Below are 21138 nucleotides of genomic sequence, written 5' to 3'. Positions count from 1 at the left end.
GATTGAAGTTAAATTCTATTTCTACACGAAATTGGGACATGTGTAATTGAAGATTCTACCCGAAATCTTGACAATTGACTATAAGAAAGATTGATGGCTTGAGATGAATTTCGGGCCAACTTGGGTAATATTTTCCCATGTGCCCAGATTCATCCAAAATCGTGACACGTGTTCAGTCATTGCAAAGCTCAATTAAGTGTCAGGACTCTATTAATATTAATAATAATTTACTAAACATAATTGAAAATTTATTTTGGATAGATCCCAGTGAGATCAATCTTTCTTTCATTCCAATTTTCTTTTCCCCTTTTGTGCATGAACATGATTTATGGAATCACTTTTGATTTTCTCACTCGATTAGTCCAGAACTGACTCCAACTCTATAATATCAGTTTGTGACTCCCTACTTAGGGGAAGTGTCTCCAAATCGTGTTCTTGAGCCAGTGTTTTTTAAATGATTTATAATATCCATTGTCGAGGTCAGTCAGTTGAGAAAGTAGATGTAAGATATAATTTTGTTTAGCACATTGTTGAATCTATGCAACAACAATTACTAATGATTAAACAAAGTAAAACTATAGGCAAGACAAAGACATTTAGGTTCACAAGTTACTTGTGCTACCTTCTTTTAGTAAAGCATCACCCAGTATTTGAGAAAGAGAACAACAAGCTTGATATTGAGGTCTATAAGTTTGATGAGAAAACCCAGAAGAAATCAGAGACTCCAAGTCTAATATATAAGTGGATACATAAGATGAGGATGACTGCTAACAATAATAACTACAACCATTTTGTAGACTTCTTTTTGACACCTATTTACCAAAAAATCATAGGCACTTTGATGCCTAGATTGCCTGTGTCTTGTAAAGATTGCATTCAACTAGGAAGTCAGATTTAATTGGCTGACTGGTTATTCATGGAAGAGTACATTGTCTTAGGGTTTTACGGTTCAACAGTTGAACCCTACAAACTTCCAATGCATGTTACAAAAAGGATTTTTGCACTGGAATATGTACAATAGATGGAGAGCGTAGATGAACTTTTCACTAGACAACAAAAGAAAACGATGTTTCCTTCCTTGCCTTTCGCAATTAGAGGCCTCACATTTGAGAGAAAGGCTTTCAAAGTGGCAAATGAATTGGTAACATTTTTTGGCTTTGATTTTGTTAGTAACTGGAATTATGACCACTGAACATTAAAAAAATAAGACTTATTGCCAATGGGAACTCTGCGAGCAAATATCAACATTAGGAGATGTCATTGATAAAAAAGTTAAAAACCAAAGATTTGTGGGATGAAGTTAAGAAAGAGATGGAGAAACATGCAACATAGAATAATATTTCAATGTAAGAATTGTCATCCCAAATTACGACATTGCACATATCAAAGTCACACAAATCAAAGCCTCTAACATACTTAAATTTCTACAAGAAAGCATCTCAACCTTTTAAGAGATCTGTGCCGAAAGCAATTAAAGAGGCATGGACATCTGAATTGTGGTGTCAAACCAAGATGACTGATTTTTGGAAAATGAGGCAAAATTTGGGTGAACCAAAGACATTAGCAGGTTTTGAAGAAATTGAGGAGGATGAACTTTTCAGCGATTATTGAAATAAAGAGCATCCAACTGTACTATATGATTTTGGCAATTGTAGTGACAGTGATATTCAAAGACAAAAGGACCTCAAGTCTGATGTCGACATTCAAGGTATTCATGATTCTGGGTCAACCAGGGGCAGACATATTGTTAATCTTCAAATGAGTGATTCTATTAAACAAACATATAGTAAAGGGGCAACTATGATACAAAAAATGAGTTATGCAGGTATAGGGCCCACTGGTGCAAGTGGTGAAGGGATTTGGAATCTAGTTCCAGTACCAGACCCACCCAAAAGAGGAATTAAACCAATCATTGGACTCTCCGATGAGATTGAAGATGATTCATCTAGAAAAGGAAAAAATATTATACTTCTACTTTTGAAGGTCATCCCAACACATTATTTGTTAAATCTTCAAATCCAATTGTAGTTGATCCCACTGGCACTGGCACTGGCACTAGCATGGATGAACCCTGTGTAAAAATGAAAAAAGTTATGACAATTACACCGCAAGAAATGTCAGTAGTTACTTCACTAATGTTTGCGCTAGTAGCTTCTATACAAAACCTTGAAATAGTCCTAAAACGTCAGGATTTGGAATGGCCCATCTCCAATATGCTAGCAATCCTCAAAATGCAATTGTAGGTGGAGTAAGTTTAACTAGAGTTGGACGAGCATACAACAATATCTGATAATTCACCTTTCAAACACTCAATTGTGTCAGCAAGCCCAAATTTTGGTTTGAACAAGTTTGCATCAAAGTTTGATTAGACAAGCGAAAGAAATAGGCAAATTATGAAGAATTTGAAAAGTGATGCAATTGTTGAATTTCAGGGATCTACTAACATAATATTTCCTACATATGATCCAAATAATGAAATGATGAACTTCATGGATGTTATGCCCCTGGCTAGAGATAATAATCCACCAGAAAATGTAATAAATCATAACGACATACAAGTTACCAGTCTTCAAATGGATTTGTCAAAAGTGAAAAATATTGACAAAATCAATATATCAAAAGAGATCAACAAAATGGTCTACTCTACACTTTTGAAAGTGAAGAGAGAAAACAAAAGGTTTACAAAGCAAATAGAAAAGTTACAGGCAGACTTTGATAATGTGAAGGCCAAGGAGAAAGCAATAGACAATAGGTTTAAAGAATTGCAAAACATGATAAAGAACTCTTCTCCTATAGAGTCAATTATCTAGCAAGAAAAGATGAATGAAAAAGTGTGAAATTTGACTAAAGAATTGGATGAGTGCCAAAAAAGAATTCAACATGAAAAAGCCTCTATTGCACAATTGTTTAAGTCTGTAGAGAGTAGTGCACAGGTCAACAATAAATTGAAAATTGACCTAGAATCTGTTGTCAAGGAAAATAATAATTTGAAGATTGAATTGGGGAATGAAAAAAAAAAAAGAGGAGTCTAAGGCAAGGATAATTGATAATTTGTAGAAGGAATTGGGGAATAAGAAGAAAAAAGAGGAGTCTAGTGCAAACACAATTCACAATTTGAAGAAGCAATTGGAGAATATGAAGAAAAAAGAGGAGTCAACTGCAAAAACAATCCTTGATTTGAAGAAAGAATTGGAGATTACAAAGAAAACAGAGTTTGGTGCTACTGAAAACAATAACATAATCCACCATATGAAGAAGGAATTCGAGAATGAAAAGAAAAAAGTGGAGTCAGCTGCAAAGAAAATCCTAGATTCGAAGAAGGAATTAGCCAATGCAAAGAAAAAGGAGTCCACTATGAAGATAATCCATGATTTGAAATGGGAACTCGAGGATGAGAAGAAAAAAGAGGTAACTACAGCAAAGACAATCCAAGATTTGAAGAAGAAATTGGAGGATGAAAGGAAGAGAGAAACTGATTGGTAAGGGAAACCAGAGGAAATATAGAAAAAGAGTGAAATAGAGATGTTTGAAATGAAGAAAAAAATGGAGAATGTAAGTGCACAAAATAGAACGACATCTTCTGGAGACCATCATGCCAAAGATACTATAATAAACATGGTTAAGCTTATCAAACAAGAAAATTGGAACAAAACAATGAAGAACAATGATAGTTTGTTTGAATGACTTGATTTAAATAACAATCTCAAACTTGTCTTTGAAAATGTGTAAAAAGATGTTGTGGATAAAGAGGAATCTTCACCAATTCCTTAAAAAATCTTGCTAAACAAATTTTGAATAAAGTACAAAGATCCAGGGATTTGGCAAACCATGGAATAAACAATCACTTGGATGCCTCAGTAATGACCTTTGTTGTCTGTCACAATTGTGAACAAGTAATGGAAATAGATGAAGCTCTCAAATCTGCTTCCAAAGACTTGATGAAGATGAATCACAACATACTGAACTTGCTAAATGTTGGATTACCAAATCTAGCTTACTCGAACGAAAAATTCATTGGAAAAGAAGATTACATGAAAAAGTTGCAAAACATTATGAATTCTGATTTAGGCAACTTGCCTAAGGAAACCACTCTAGAAAGAACTACAAGTTTCATCAAACCAATATCAACAATGAATACAGTTATAGATAAATTCCTCGATTCATGTAAAACTATCTCTGTGAAGTATTCATTGTTGACGAGGTTACAACTATTTAGCTGCAACCTCAAACAACTAGAGCTTCCAAATGATGCAGAGTGGAGCACCCTAAAGAACTTCATTACAGTTGGGTCATCTTCTCAAACTATTATTGTTGTTGTTAGTGGTAGTCATTGTTGATAGCACTAAGAAGTAAAAATTTAGTAAGTGATAGTACTATAATCATTTTGTTACTTGTTGCTCTTTAATTTCAAATTTTGGATTTAATTTCAACTTTGTTTAATGTTAATTATTACAGGAATCAAGAGCCAGCATATCAGGATAGTTGGGCAGCTAGGCACTAACATACTATTACTACACTGAGCAGATGGAAAATTTTTCCCTACTCCCACTTGAAGAATTTGTACAATTGGCAATGTGATTGTACACACATAATGTATTATGTAGTAATAATTTGATTATATGTACAATTACAAACCAACCTACAGCTATTGTTGCTCCCTTATATCTGCAAAAAGGAATTCAAGGTCATTTCAATTTGACATTGAGTCATTTGCAAAGGGTTGTAATTGTTAAATGTTTTATGTTACAAGCTCATTTATAATTAGAAATTATTATACAATTTTTTTTAATAGAGCCTATTTTGTTAAATGCATTATGTTACAATTTCTTAAAGAAACTAGGATCAATGAAAATCTAAAAGTAAAAATGTCTAAAAACTAGAATGAATGAAAATCTCAAGTTCAACATGTACTATTGTATTAAAACTAGAATCACTAAAAATTTCAACATGTTCAAAAAATACAATCAATGAAAATCTCAATATGTGTAGACTCTAAAAGTAAAAAACTAGTTTCAATGAAAATCTCAATATGTAAGTTTGTAACATCAACATGTTTAAATAAAAGTTTAAGCATCTATAAAAGAACAGTGAATGAAGGTTATAAATTAACTTCTACAAACATAATTAATTAGTAGATAGAGTCTTAGATCAGAGCTACTAGCCTACTACTTGACTCACACAGAAGTTAGAACTTGAAGTTGAGAAGTTGCTATAGTTGCCACTCCACCTAGACCGGCTCAACATCACTATCATCAAAATCCTCCTCATTTATTGCATATAACATTTCATTGTTCATTGTATTTTCTTCAGATTCACTGTTAGTGTTAGTAAGCATGCCAAAGTCAATATCATGTTCATTGCTTCCAATGTCAGGACATGAACCACTGCCACTGCCACTTGGGTTTGAAATGTTGGCCATCCCTCTTCTTTGACATTGGTTTCTCCAAATGCTGAGAGCCCTATCATAAGGGAAACTATCTACCTCATACCTAGAATTATGGAGCCTCAAACAATTATCCAAATTTTTGTCTAATTTGTTTCTAACCTTTGACTTTAGAAAGCCCAAAGTACTGAAAACTCTCTCATCCTCCGTTGAACCCAATATCATCGTCAAACATAAATTGGTAAGCTTGAAATATTCTAGTATTGACTCTCTCAACTGATTACTCTCACCAAGGTTTTTCCAAAGCTTTGTTACCACTCCCTCTTCATTTGAATTCTCCATAAGAACATATTGTTCCCTCATTATATTTGTAAAAGAATATGATTGATCTCTCAATCAAGATTCATCTAAAATTCCATTTATAATTACTTCATTGATTACTTTAGGTTTGCAAAAATGTTGAATTGAAGTCATCATCCTTTGAAAATTAGTCGGACAATTTAGAGACCAATATCGAGGAAAAATAATTGACATTGCTTCGAGTAGTTCCTCTAGAGGGAATTTGAATCTAATTTCTAATGAAAGATTGTAGCAAACTCACTTGACAGAGTCAAGCGTAGAGTCTTCGATCTTCTTGAAGTTTTCACTTGTAACACGTGAAAGTACCTTCTCTAGTTTTGATTCTCCTTCGCTTCCTACTTCATTGGGGTTGGAGTCAGGGTTGATGTAGGCATAGTACTGCATTGGTATGTCAACTCCACGTACCCTAACACATACCTCATCATCTGCACCAATATATAAAAAGTTCCCAAGATTGTTCAAATCTATGATTTCTCCACTTTGCAAACTTTGATTCATCTAATGGTAGTAATTTATATAGAGTATCTAGGCTATTACATGTCATTTTACACAACTTATTATATTCTGCAATGTACATAGCTCTTTGTTGAACCTTTTTTTATAATATTTCTCATGTCATGTAGCATGGGGAGAATAGCTGCTAAAGTTAAGAGTATCTTAACATTAGTTAGACTTTAATATAGCTGAGGGAATCTATCTCACATAGACTGAACTAATCCAATCAATGATGGATATTGATAGATTACTCGATGTGCTGGTCTATCCAAAGAGATCCATCTAGTATCATCGTCTTTAAGAAGCTTCCTCCCATCAGTAAGTCCTTGAGCAAAGTGTTGAAATTCCCAGACTCGTTTTGGACTTCGATAAAAGTATTGGTAAATCTCTTTGATTAAAGATTCCACTTTACTTACACAACCAAAATCGTTGACAATTCCAAAAGCTAGATTCATTCGATGGGCCATGCAATAAATGGAGATAGCGTAGGGTGCCAAATCATTCTTGATCTTTTTGCAAAGACCACCTTTATAACCTTTCATAACCGAAGCTCCATCCGCTCCAACACACACCAATTTTTTGACAATCTCCATGTTATCCAAACCTCTACATTCAATTAGAGTACTATTTAATCAATCATATAAATTTTCAGCTGTCACACTACAATTCAATTTAGCAATAGATAGTGGAAAGGGTTGACAACAAAGATCATTTACAGTATAAACATGCATGCACACCCAAGAAGTATTATCAATTGTTGTAACTTCATCTAGAGACAATGCAATGAAATTTGAGTGTTTTATTTTTTCCTTCATATCTTCTTTTTCAACCTGTGCAAGACATCTAGCCCATTCTCACCCACCATTTACTAACCAATGACTGTTCGGATAGTTCCAAACTTTGAAAAAGCACAATAAAGTAGTAATTGAAGGGTAGTCTATCATAGGATTTCCTCTACTCAAAATATAAAAGACCACACTTAAATGAACTACTTTTCCCATATTTTGCACTTCCATTGCTTTCTCAATGAAATCTTCAATGAAACCTTTTACTGCAGAACCCTTCTCCTGTAATTGCTAGTGTAACTCATATATTTTAGTATTCCTGATATGTAGATGTCTTTTGTTTTCCAAGTTAGCACAATTTTTTCAACTCCATCTATAGTTTCCTTTTTGTAAACTTTACTAACATGTTTTTCTATGGTATCAAGTTTAAGTTGCAACCTCTTCTCCTTCTTTATTATCTCTGTGCAAATCTTACATCTGCATTCTATAGGAGGGTCACCATCAATTAGATTGGTCACTAGTTCAATGAACTAGCACTTTTCCACCCATTCTAATTGAAAATTCCTTTTGGATAGATCCTAGTGAGATCGATCTTTCTTTCATTCCAATCTTCTTTTTCCCTTTTGTGCATGAATATGATTTATGGAATCACTTTTGGTTTTCTCACTCAACTGGTCTAGAACCAACTCCAACTCTATATTATCAGTTTGTGACCTCCTACTCAAGGGAAGTGTCTTCAAATCATGTTCAAGTTCATCCTCAACTGAGATATCAGGTTCACCAACTTGAACTTCTTTAATACGGTCTGAGTCTCCAACTTGTGATGAATCTCCTTTTTCAATAAGCACTGGAGATCTAATTTGTGAATCTTGTAGGTTTCCAACATTTCCACCACCAAAATATGTTGATATGGTTATGCGTTTTGGTAATGGTGGCCTCTCTTGGCTTTCAGGGATCCTATTGGAACCCCTGTTACTCCTCTTGTTTGACATTGCAAACCGATAAAGGCTACAGAAAATAAATCAACTTAGTTGTTGAACAAAAGACTCAAATAATGACGAGTCAAAGACTATGAACAATGATAGTAGACTACTTAGACTACATACAATAACAATAATATGATTAATTCTCAAAAATAAGCTACTACGACTACTACAGTACTACAGTCTATGATACTACCCAATATAATTCGCAAACCTATAGGCTATCTTAGCATGTGAGATGTCCAGTCACCAGTGGACACTATACATTAAAACTAAAAAAATAACTAGTACCATTGTCGACATAAAAAATAAATTAAAAACCACTTGCCTTTTACAAAAACCACGGTCCACGAGTCAATGGGCAATGCTCTCTGAAACTTCGGCAACAATAAGAAATTCCAATCTCTAGACCAAAAAAGAGCAAATTGTGTAGAATAATAATATCTTATAGTCCAATCCAAGTTGGCGAATTATGCAGGATTAAAAAGCAGGAGTGTCAAATGTAGGCAAACCCAATAAAAAACAATTGGCTAAACGGGTCTAGTGGTTGATACATGTCGGGAAAATGGTAGGTGGCGCCCAACCCAAGGGAAAATTATTTGGTTGTAGTAATGGCAAAAGAATGTGGGCTAATAAGAAACAACATGCAAAGGATGGTGAAATGTTTAAAATAAATGTATCCAAAATGTATATTGCATTGGTGATTGGACCAATATTTTTGACCAATCATGTAATAACTAATGGGCGACTACTATGGGCATTGAACAAAAATCTGATAAATATCCAGTGATGCGGTTGACCTATGTTGCATGCGCTATTCACCAAATGACAATCGACCCATGAGACGGGATCGCCAAATGGCGAAGATTCGCTTGCTAAAGTAATCTCTGACAATGTATATCTCTCATGTCATATCATGTATATAATTCAAATTGTGCATGTAAATTTGTCATTTATCTAATATAAATTATTATGAGACTTTAGAAACATAAATTACCATCTAGAAAATGTATATATCTAATGTTATATGCAATTAGTTTTCCCAACAATTGCTATCAGTCATTTTTTCCTGCCACATATGCATCAGGGATAAACTATAGAATAAAATGGAAGAATTGGAAGTTCCAAAAGAATATAGGGTTGTTGTTTATAAGTTTTATGAACAGGTTAAAGCAAAAATTAGAACTAAAGAGGGCATGTTAGAATGCTTCAAGAGAAACATGGGGTTCAAATAGGGATGTCTACTATCCCCTACCTTGTTTGGCCTATACATTGATAAGTTGGAGGAGTGGCTAAACAAAGCCAATGGAGAAGGAATCCAACTAGCTGATTATGTGATTAAACTGCTTCTTTATGTGGATGACCTTATCCTAATTATTAAAACTGTGCATGGGTTGAGGGAGCATTTGAGTAATTTAGAGACCTTTTGCACCAAGTTAGGGATGAAAGTCAACACCTCTAAGACTAAGATCATGGTCTCTTCCTTGAAGAAAAGAAAGCAACAACATACTTTTATATTTATGGACAACACAATAGAAACTGTGGAAGAATACAAGTATATGGGGATCAATTTCCATTATCGGCTAGGTTAGGAGACATGTAGATAAAAAAGAATACAGGTGGGTTGGAAGGCCTCTTACCCTCTTTAGATTAGGAAAATGTTGTTTAGGTTGTTGATGGTTCCAGTTGTTCTTTACAGAAGTGAGGTATGGGGGAGCAACGTATCAAACCATAAATGATGACAAATAGAAAGAATATAAAAATATTTCATTACCACTAACCTCAAAGTCAAGTCAACGGTTCCCTACGAGATTCTCTTGGTAGAGGCAGGTGGAGGCCTCAACAATTATTCGCTTGTCAAGCTATTTAAAAAAAGTGGGAAAGATGGATATACATCGTTGGCCTAAGATGGTGCTTGACGAGGAGCTAGATCGTCAAAAGAAGACATGGAACAAACAAAATAGCAAATGGTTTAACAAATGAAACATTGACTACCAAGAGTGCCTGTAAACCAACTTAGAGATAAAAAAATGTGTGTTAGAAAATTTTAGGACTTCCATGTGGGCAAATCAAATAAGTAGGAAAAAAAGCTTACTATGTCAAATAATTCAACCCCACATGCGAACATGGCGATAGAGAATACTTAGGAGCTGACATCAAGGGAAAGGCTAAAATTTTAATCGCTCAATTGAGGTTCAGATCACACCATTTGAGATGTGAAACTGGTAGATGGGAGGTCCCTAAAGAAGGGTGGGAGGAAAGAATTTGTAGGTTTTGCAAAAAGGGGGTGGTGGAAACAGAATGACATTATGTCAAAGATTGTACCACATATGAGGATATCTGCAACCAATACAAAGACACCTTACGGGTGAACAACATAAAATTACTTTTTGAGGGACTAAGACTTTACAAGGTGGGCATCTTGTTAACGCAAATCTACAACAAAAGGGACAACTTGGAGAAATCGAGCAACAAACTGATTAATGGGTCTTCTTTTGGTCCCTTAGATCGTTGGTCTCATGGACATCATTAAAAATCTTTCACTTCAAAACTATTTTTGTTTACATAGAAAATAATGGTGTTTGTTTTAAATCTTATTTTCTAAGTCATATCTAAGATTAATTGTTCATTTACATTTTCACTTCATATTTAAATAAATAGGATTTAAATTTGGCTTAGTCAATATTTGTGTCTTCTAATTTTGTTTTTGAATAATATCTATCAATTTTATTTTATTTGGGCTTCAATTTATTATTTTTTTTAAAAAGGCATGTAAAATATTTTTAAAGTTATGATGTTTAGTTCATACCAGATTGTGGCGTACAACTTTCTTGTTAATTCCACTAAATGACTTCTTCACTACATTCCACACTTAATCAATCTACATTGGTTGCACTTTAACTAAACACAGATTTTCAAATTCAGCAACCACTGATATATGGCTAGAATTGTGAGGCATCGAGTCTTGTTAGTCCCTGCCTTATATATAAGGCAGGGAACTAATGTTTTTGTTTAAACCCCTGCCTATTTCTCTATTTTCCAAGAAACATCATATCCTAAGGTTTTAGAGTATATATTTTTAATTTCATTTATCAAAACAAAAGAAACTTTTTTTTGATGGGACCATGACTATTTTCCTAGGTTTAATTTTATTTTTCACTACCAAAAAATATAAAAAAGAAGAAGTGAAAAGACAATCAAGCGTCTCTTGTTAGTCCTTGCCTTATATATAAGGCAAGGAACTAATGTTTTTTGTTTGACCCACTGACTATTTCTTTATTTTCTAAGAAACATCATATCCTAAGGTTTTAGAGTATATATTTTAAATTTCATTTATCAAAATTGGACCAGGACTATTTTTTTAGGTTTAATTTTATTTTTCACTAACAAATTTTTTTAAAAAAAGAAGTGAAAAGAAAATCACACATTAATCAATGTCCAAGATTAATGTCCAATAAAACAATGCCATCAATTCACATCAATAAAGTTTATGTAAAATGTTTTAGTCATCAAAACCCTCAAAATCCAAACACATGTCAATGTGTTAAATGTGTAGTTGGGGTAGCGAGTATGCAAACTTTGTAATATTCTTCCTGTTTACTTTTTCAATCTAATATCATGTGTAGTTGAGGAAGGATAAACACCAATTATGAATATTAAAATAATCAAGGACACTCATCTATATCTATATGTATATCTTTTTGCACAAAACTTTTTAGTTGTTGGGTTTGAAAAGTTTTATTTCTTTATTGTTTTGGGATTTGTGCTAATTGCACAAGTTCAATTAATATCATATTATTTAATATATATTATTCAATAATATGTATTTTGTTTAAATATTATTATATTAAAAAAAATTCTAATTTATGACTCTAAACATTTATGAATGTAGACTTATTTTAACTAATTTTTTCACATTCATATTCTATGAAAATCATTTAAAACACTTTGAAATTAAAAAATAAAATTAATATTATAATTTTTAATATAACAAATTATCTTCAAAAGTCAAAAATTATATATATATATATATATATATATATATATATATATATATATATATATATACTTCAAATTATTTCAATTTACAAATTATTTTATTTTCATTTTATGAATAAATTATTTCTACTTACAGATTATTTTATTTTCATTTTATGAGAAAATTATTAAGAAATGAATCTTTAATTTTTTTCCCAAATTATTAGTTCAAGGTAGGAATACTTATGCATTCATGTCAATCCAAATATGACATTAACACTAACCAATCAAATTTAAGAATTTAAAAGATTATATGAGATTTCAAATGTTTATATCTTTTTTTAAATTTTTCATTATTTTATAAATCACATTTTTCATCCATTCTATTGGTCCATACTATTTTTGGTGGGGGAGAAAATTAATTTTCTTCAACCAAAAATACAAATGTTTTCTAACAACTTCATCTTGCATTAATGAATGTATTAATTATAACTTTATCTTTTCCACATTTGTCATGAGTTAATAAGATTCTATTTTTTCAATCATTTTATCTTCCACCTCACACAACATGTCTAATTAATATTAATTATCACAATCTATTAAATATTTTTAATTTTTATTTTAAAATATATTTATTATTAGTTTTACATTGATATTTATTTTTGAGTATTTGATATAACTTGTTCTTAAAATTTCATATAATACATAAGTTCAAATTATACTTCTATATATATATATATAACTAATAAATATGTCTTTTTAATATAATTTCAATATGTTATATCTTTGTATTTGAATTTATAATTTTTTTAAAACTTTATTTAAAAAAAAAAAAGTTAAATTATTGCTATTATTTTAATTTTATAAAAATAAATTAAACAATATTATTTTTTAATTATATTTTATAATAGTGTTTCTAATAGGTATAATTGGTAAGTGTTACAATTTTTAAATTATATTATTTATTATTATTAATATTTTTTATTTAAACAATTTACATTTAAAATTTAAATATATATTTAAATATTAAATTAATAATTATATTTTATATCAAAAAACATATTAAAGAAATAACCACAAAATAGAAATAATTCAATTTTAAAAGATATATAAATTATTATTAGATTTTTATAAACTATGTATTAAAATTAAATAGTTATATTTTATTTATTATTTATTACATCATATTTATTCATCAAGATCAAATTCATATGTATTACATCTATTTATTATTTACAAATGTACATATTAAATTATATAGATAATATTTCATAATTAAAAATTACTTAATTTTATAAAAAATTTGGAAATACAAAACATTAAATAGTAAACCTTCTCTAATTGTGTAAAATTAAACAATTAGTTTTACTTATAAAATATTTTTATATTTCAATACATTTCATTTTTTCTTATAGAAATGTGAGTTTTAATATAAAAATTAAATTCTTAGTTTTATTAATTAAAATATAATATATTTTAATTGTTTATTATAACCATGATTTTATTTTGACTATAAAATATGAACAATCTTATCTGATCAGTGCATTTCTAGACAAAAATTAATGCATTCATAATGTTAATTTAGATTTTCACTCATCTACACCTCTACAACCATTATGCGTTAGAGAGGGACTATGACGCATTGTGTCTCTTGTTTAAAAAGGTACAATCCCTACTACAATGTCGAACGAAGGGACTCCTCACAACGACTATAAATATCAATATTTTGACCCCTCCATAGCCAAAACCGATTGTAATAGCCAAAACCGATCGTAATAGCCAAAGTAGTTGGAAAACATGATCAAACGATCACCCCACTAGCTATTCCGCTATTTATAAAATAAAAAATAGAAACTTACGGACTAGTATTTCAATTTTTTCCTGAAATTGCAGACATTTATTCCTCTGGCTCCATTTGATATAGCTTCACATAGGCTTGCAATTGCAGAAGTGCGATGCAGGTGATTCAGGCGAAGAGTTAAGTCCGCTTCAACGTGTTTTTACAATCGACCGATTTCTTCGTTGGAGGAGACGTTACAAAAAAATGGTTCAACCACTAAATTGGTAGTCAGCTGTTCAGAAATAGGCAATTTCATTAATCTGCTCCGATTAAGGGTTTGTTCTGTAAATCATTCTCTTGTTTCCACAGAATATGTGTTGGATTTTATTTTTGAGTACGAGGACTAGGGTGTGACTTAAATTATGTTCGTTATTGTTTGAATTATGTTCTGTAAACCATTCTCTTGTTTCCACAGAATATGTTCCGGATTTTATTTTTGAGTACTAGGACTAATGAGTGACTTAAATTATGTTCGTTATTGCTTGAATCGGGTACGCGTTTAATGGATTCCTGTATCTTTTGTTAATAGATTTGGTGAGGGTTCGGAGTTTTCTTAGCCATGGGATACGATGATGATCGGTAAGTAACTATTTTCTCATTCTATTTGGGGGTTTTAGGAATGATAGTTTACATCATTCAATGTTATTTATCAGGGTTTGGGTCTTTGGGAATATTATTTATGAAGTGCATTAAGAATGGGGAAATCACAAATAATAAACTTGGGAGTGTTTTCTTCCATAATCTTTTCGCTGTCATTCTTTGCTCTAACTTGGCTTTGTAGTTAAATAGATACAGAATTACGTTTTTTCTTGTATTTCCACCAGGTTCCAAACTTTCTTCCCTTTTTATCTTAAGAGATGTATTCAAAGTGTTTTTCATTGGAAAAGTTATAAAATTTGGACATGATGCCAAAATTTAAGCATTCATTGAAAAAGCGTTGACACAGTGAAATGTTTGTGCTGACTGCTGAGAAAATTAAGCAGAGATTAGGAAATCACCTTAATTTATCAAAAAGTTTCTGACCTCTGTAGCGGCCCCCATAGATATGTGGTCACAGCAGAGATACTTAAATCACATTAACTGGGAAACAGAAATTTGGCACTCCTCAAACTAATCAGCTTTTCTTCCTCTATAATCTATTGATTTTGTGAGTATTGCCCAACACAGATTTTCTTTCAAATCTTTTTTCAACAAGTTTTCTGAACTCATGCACATTTTGGTACTGGCAGTTTTTTGAAATTTACTTGTTCTATAGCGTGACAACTGCAGCTCCTTTTGAGTATCCAAGTTTTCATTTAAATTTAACTGCTCAATTCTACTTGATGCTCTTGTGTTTGTTTCCATCCTCATCAAGTTAATCGCGATGTTTTTAGGGATATTCAAATGAGGTCAATTCTGCCAAGGCTCACTGTTATTTTTCAATCTTCTGGTTACATCTCTTCCAGCACAGCTTGTGTGGCTTACCTGAGATTGCATATTTGCATGTTCTTTAATCAGCGCAATTCACTTCTGTATGTCCTATGCATGTCCAAACCTTGTATCTACCAGAATATTTGACTGTCTCTGTAATATACATAATGGATAGTTTTCCCCAAATTTTCTCAAATAAATTTTAGAAATATAAACAGATAAATTCATGCAATAGATTTCAGATTATCCAACATAAATACTAAAATACTTGGATAAAATTTTTCTCAGAAATGTTATTGCATTTCAATCTTCAGCAGTACAATATCCAAATCCAATTGTAAACACAGAAAACTACAGTCAGAATTGATAATATGAAATGAAAATTTTTAAGCACAAGTGAGATACCCATGTGATAAGTCCAACAGACAATGAGTTTCAGTCCACTGCCACCAAGCTCGAGGGTTTCTGTCCTCAAACTGGCTGAAAGCTGAGCTTCCAAATTCTCCAAGGGAAGAAATCAAATCATAAATCAAGCATGCTGAAATGAATCTAGCTCTCTTCTTTTAATGCCCAAATGTAGCGACCCTTTGGTTTCCCATGCCTGTCTCTTTATCTTCTCTCTTTTTAAAATAACTTTTTTCCACTTAAGAGAATGAAATGGCCCTTAAAAAAATTAATAAAATGACATATTATTATGTACTTAAATTCAATAGTCATTTTACTAATAAATAATTTAATATTCAGGCATTAAAATTATTGATTAAATGGACTCGGATAATCATGTATGATAGCTCGTTGGAGAAGTCTTGGCGAGGCGCTCCCAGCCCAACATTGAAATGCCAGGAATATTTGAGCCCTACAGACTTACTATAAGTAGTAATTATTTGAAAACCCTGCTGAAACCACTCTGATTGGCCTGAAATTGGAATCGCCTAGGTCAATTCTCACTCCAATCCCAGAAAAGTCTTAGTTAGCCCACAAGACCAAGATAAAATGAACATTGAAGGAAACATTGAAATCCTTTTGGCCTGCTACTCCTCATTTTTCATTGAATCTACCTTCAGTATTGACGGTAGCAGCTTTGAAATAAAATCATAGAAAACGGCTTTTGTTAGTTTCTGAAGGATGTCCAACCTCTGTATTTCTGCTGCCATTTGATCGCAGGTAACAAGACTGCCAGCTTGTGCATGTTCTGTGATTCTGTCTGGAGGAATAATACCAACAAGAGTTATCAGAAAAATATAGATCATGCTTGATTAGTTACCTTTTTTTCCTAGATGTTACCACCCTGTTGGTTATAGCTTCATCCTCATAGATTGATACAAAGGAACTTGACCTGGAATGTATAATTAGATCCTTGCACCCAACTCATTCTGTCTTAAGATTTTACTTAAATTATTGACTGAGATAAGACCAAAAGATTATTTATCCCATTATTGATAGTTACAGACTGCGTTACGGCCGTAAGGGAGGTGATTACTCAAGTTTAATCACAAATCCTTGATGGTTAAACATTGTATTAAGAAACGGCCTTTTGAGTTAACCTGCAAAGTGGTGACAGTATGCCTGAAACAAATTAAAACAGTAGCAAACATTTAGGCCTTGTTTTCTTTCTTTTTGTATGTTATCTATGACAAAAAGAAAGGTAATGGAATCCGCATTTGATTCTTTGTTTTACTGTGATTAGTAGTTAGGAGTGACAGTTGTCAGAATATTTATCTGTGTAGTGAGTCGGTAAAAACATAAATTAAATAAAAGAAAATAAGTGATGTGGGTAGTAGTTTGTGTGTATGCACTTGTGATGTTTTCAGTGTTGTCATCCGTAACCTTTTCACTGTTATTCTTTGCCTAATTTGGCTGTGTAGTTAAATAGAGATACAGAGTGGATGAAATCCTTATTACAGCTTTTTCCCTGAACTGTTATAGTTGACTTATAATGTCGTATGGGGTAAGCTTCAATCGCATTCTTAGGATTCATAGATGCATTTTTTCATTATCTTCATATTCCAACTTTATTGCATGTACGGTAGAGTTATAATGTGCCTGTTTATGGTGATAGGAGTTTGAATGTGGTCAAAGAACATTAAGAGTGCTCTACTAGCATATGCTTGATCAATATTTATTTGCATTTTGTGAGATTTTAGCACTTGATCAATATTTATTTGCATTTTGTGAGATTTTAGAGTAGATATATATGTGACACATTTTTTTGAGGCTTTGAGTTTATTGAAGAGTTCTCGTTGCTATTATTTTTGAAAGAGTAATTCCATTGTTTACTAGGAGATTGGGGTATCTGTATAATGAAACAGGTGGGGTAAGCTTGGATTGCATTTGTAGGATTTATAGAGATGAGTTATGTTCAGCCCAAATTACTCCATTATGTTAGAGTTATTGGCTCTCTTATTGTGAATGTGAGTTTGAACTTTGGTCAAAGCACTTCAGGAGCTATCCCTGTTGGTCAGTGTTTTGTAAAATTTTGTAACTAAACGTGCAACATATTTTTGAAGGCTTTAGTTTATTCAAGGGTTTTGTCATTTTCAATCAAAACTTTGTTGCTGTTATATTTGAAGGAAAGGGTGTCTTTGCAAACATTTGTTAGTTACAGTATTCACTAAATGCGGGCTATAAGTATCATGAAAGAGGTGTAGAATTGTATGGATTTCATTTTGATATGTTGTATTGGTGTAATAAAGTATTGTGCAATAATAGATTGATGTTGAATTATGGTTCATGAAAGGATGAGAAAAGCAGAAAACAAGTCTTATTCAACTGCTCTGAAACAAATATCAATTCAGGAATTCTTAGCTTTTATAAGGTTCTTCAAGAAGAATTGCTCTTCAAAAGATCAAATAAGAAATTCTTAGCCTTCAGAAGGTTTTTATATCATAGTTGAAAAACTCGGGTTGCACAACCCCCAAATTAAAGCCATGTCATACGTAAAGGTTGTGTCATTTAAAGAGATTTTTGGCAAGTTGTGTAATAATGATGTCTAAGTTAGTACACTCAAGAACTATAACCTGATTGCTAGCCACCCCCTCATTGTAGTCAAGTTTCTCATTTGACAGATCTCAACAACTAATGAGGATTTAGGATTGCAGACCCCGAATGGGGTTGAGGGGTGGTGGACCTCATGGGGCTCAATGGGCAGTGCCCCTTGTGTGTGTGTGGGCATGTGTACACATATAATCAAAGGCTGGGAAAAGTCATATATGTCTATGTACATGTATATATATGGCTCTTTCCAGCCTTTTATGAACTGTACTGTAACATCAGTCTCTTATGTACATATGTGTTTGTGTCTGTGTGTGTACATATAATCAAAGACCGGGAAAAAGCCATATATATGTATAGACACACATTCTGATGAACCTGTGAAATTGAGCCACCTGGCCTGGAATGCAGTGCTGGCTGCCAATTGTGAAGTTTTGTCTCCTTCCAGAAAATATCAGAGACAGATCACATTGTGGCCAGCTGTGCAGTTTTATCTTCTGTATGAAGAAAAAAATCAGATTTTGGTCTTGCTTCCTCTCGTAAGAACCACCAACTTCTTGAAGAACCCCAGTTTTGTCTTGTAACTGACTTCTAGAATGAAAATTAGATTTGTTTGGTCCCCAGTAGCAAGACGCCCTAGGGCTCTCTTTAGAGGCAGTTGTCTTGTTTGTCTTTAGCAACTAGCCACCTTAGGGTTCCTTGTGAAGGTGGTTCCTTAAACTGCCCTTAGCTTAAATTGCAGCTCTGCTTTGTTTTGGGTCAGGCTGAATAATTTGTTTGCTGTTGTGCAAATTTGGTGAAGGGACTAAACTCCCATGAATCACCTCTGTGCTGCTATGTATTGTGCAAACTCTATTTTGGGTCTGCAATATCTGTACTGTTAAAGGATTCGATGTTCTTTAAGTGAACTGCTGCTATTAAAAGATTTTTTGCCAGTTTTCTATGAATGAATTAGAATTCCAGAATTTGCAGCCTCCAGTAAATCTGTGTAAGCACAACTGAATGGTTGAATGGTCTAAAAGAAGTTTGAAGTTAAGTTTCTTTTCTTGAACCTATATTTGGTACACATTCTGTTTTCAAATTTAATTGTTTAAGAAAAAATAGAAGATTCAGATCATACATACCTTAAGGTCTTTATGGTGGTATCAGAGCTTTAGTCCTGTCAGTCGTGGGCTCGTTTTTTGAGTGAAAGGGAACAATGGTACCATCAGAGAGAGAAAATGAAGAGTTCCACCATGGGTCACAGTGATGAAGAAGCAAAGGCCTTCTTTAAATGTTGGGAAGCTTTGCAACTTGGTATGGTAGAGACATTAAAAGAAGTTGCCCAATTGCTGTGATGACTCACGTAGGAGCAAGATGGCAAAAAATTTGTCAATGAGGGTGGTGAAGAAAGTGCTGCTAATAAAGGAAAGTCTGATAATCAGGGTGAAGGAGGCAATGCCAATGAGGTAAGCACTGTCTATGATGGTGAAAAGAATTCAGCCAAAATGTTTAGGGCAGTTTTTTTTGTCAAATGAAGAGGTTAGGATGCGACAACCAGAGCAGACTAAGGAAATGGAACTGCCATTTAGTGGATTATAATATGTTGAGCAAGGAAAACATGTCTTACGTTGAGTACAGTGTATTGCAATCCAAAAGTGGACAGAGGAGGGAGTATATTGAAAGAAAAGACATTCAACATGGCTTGGGTTATATTACCTATTTTTGATAGAAGAAGAAGTACCACAACAAGGTCAGAGTTATAGAAGTTGGATACTTATTAAACCCATGACAGAAGAAGTCCTCAAGTTCGCTACCTTACATGTGGAAAGAGTAGTTCATGAGTTGTGGCACCATAGACTTGTTGTAACTCAAGGACATGACTCAATCTCCACCATAGAAGGTTTCATTTAGAGGCTGGTTGAAAGATTTGGTAGAATCAACCTTGAAGTCCATCTTTGTAACTTAGCCCTACTAAAGCAAGAAGGTAAAGTTGAAGATTATGTATCAGAATTTGAAAAATTTGCAGCAATGGTGCCTAATGTGCTAGATAGGAGGCTGATAGTACTCTTTGCAGAAGGATTAGTTGAGCCACGAAAAGGGTTACTCAAAGCCTTAAATCCAGCGAGATTTGTAGATGCCATCAAAATAGCCTTCAACGTAGAAGATTTAGTGGTCAAGGATACTTGCAGCAGTAAGAGCCCCATACAGTTTAAGAAAACTTTTTAGAAAAATTCAATAACTCCTAGGATGTCTCTAACAAGGTCCAACCAAATGGATGTTAGTGAAATGAGCTAAGATGAAAGAAGTTGTGCTTTATATGCAAAGAACCATGGCGATCAGGACATCGATGCTTGGGTAAGAGGCAAATACATTCTATTAAGGTAATCTCTAACGATGAACAAAAAGTGAAGTGGCTGATGTCGAAGATGAAACATACACAATGTAGGAGCTTGAAGGCATTACACTTGCAGCTCCTACCAGAGAACCATGTTATAATGCATTCTGTGTAAAAGACGTTTTGAAAGGACAACAAGTCATCATCCTTATTGATGATGGAGCTACCTATAATTATGTAAATGAGGAAGTAGTGAGGAGGTTTAATCTGAACACAATTCTGATTGAAGGGCTTGGAGTAATGAGAGCTAGCGGAAATACCCTTTCCTATGCTCAGAAGGTTCCTTGAATAGAATTGTCGACGAGGTAATATAAATTAAAGGACAATATTTATATGTAATTGACATGGATATGGAAGTAGTACTAGGGTGTCAATGGCTGCATGCCATCAATAAATGATTATGGGAAAAATATAGTTTTGCAAGGAATCTCCAATCAAACAATTGAATAGCAGCGAAAAGGATGGAGCAGGTGCTCCATAAGAATGCCTTATAGTTATTGCTAGCAAATGATGCAAAGAAAGTGTTGACAACATGC

General features: G+C 33.0%; 1 protein-coding gene across 2 annotated transcripts in view; it reads left to right on the top strand.

The window, feature by feature from the left end:
* Nucleotides 1-13844: 13844 nt before the first annotated feature.
* The window catches only part of LOC149563015 (protein IWS1 homolog 1-like), a 42913-nt gene continuing 35619 nt past the window's right edge, over nucleotides 13845-21138 (top strand). For both annotated transcript variants that reach the window (XM_089826456.1, XM_089826455.1), the window contains exons 1-2: nucleotides 13845-14099; nucleotides 14354-14403. In XM_089826456.1, the coding sequence (XP_089682582.1) occupies nucleotides 14384-14403 (20 nt within the window). In that variant the 5' untranslated portion in view covers nucleotides 13845-14099; nucleotides 14354-14383. The remainder of the gene's footprint in view (nucleotides 14100-14353; nucleotides 14404-21138) is intronic.

The sequence above is a fragment of the Cupressus sempervirens genome, chromosome 4 (assembly GCF_028749045.1).
Source record: "Cupressus sempervirens isolate cs-2001-9-10 chromosome 4, ASM2874904v1, whole genome shotgun sequence".
Lineage (NCBI taxonomy): Eukaryota > Viridiplantae > Streptophyta > Pinopsida > Cupressales > Cupressaceae > Cupressus > Cupressus sempervirens.
Note: the sequence above shows the minus strand (reverse complement) of the source record. Positions and strands in the feature narration are given on the sequence as shown.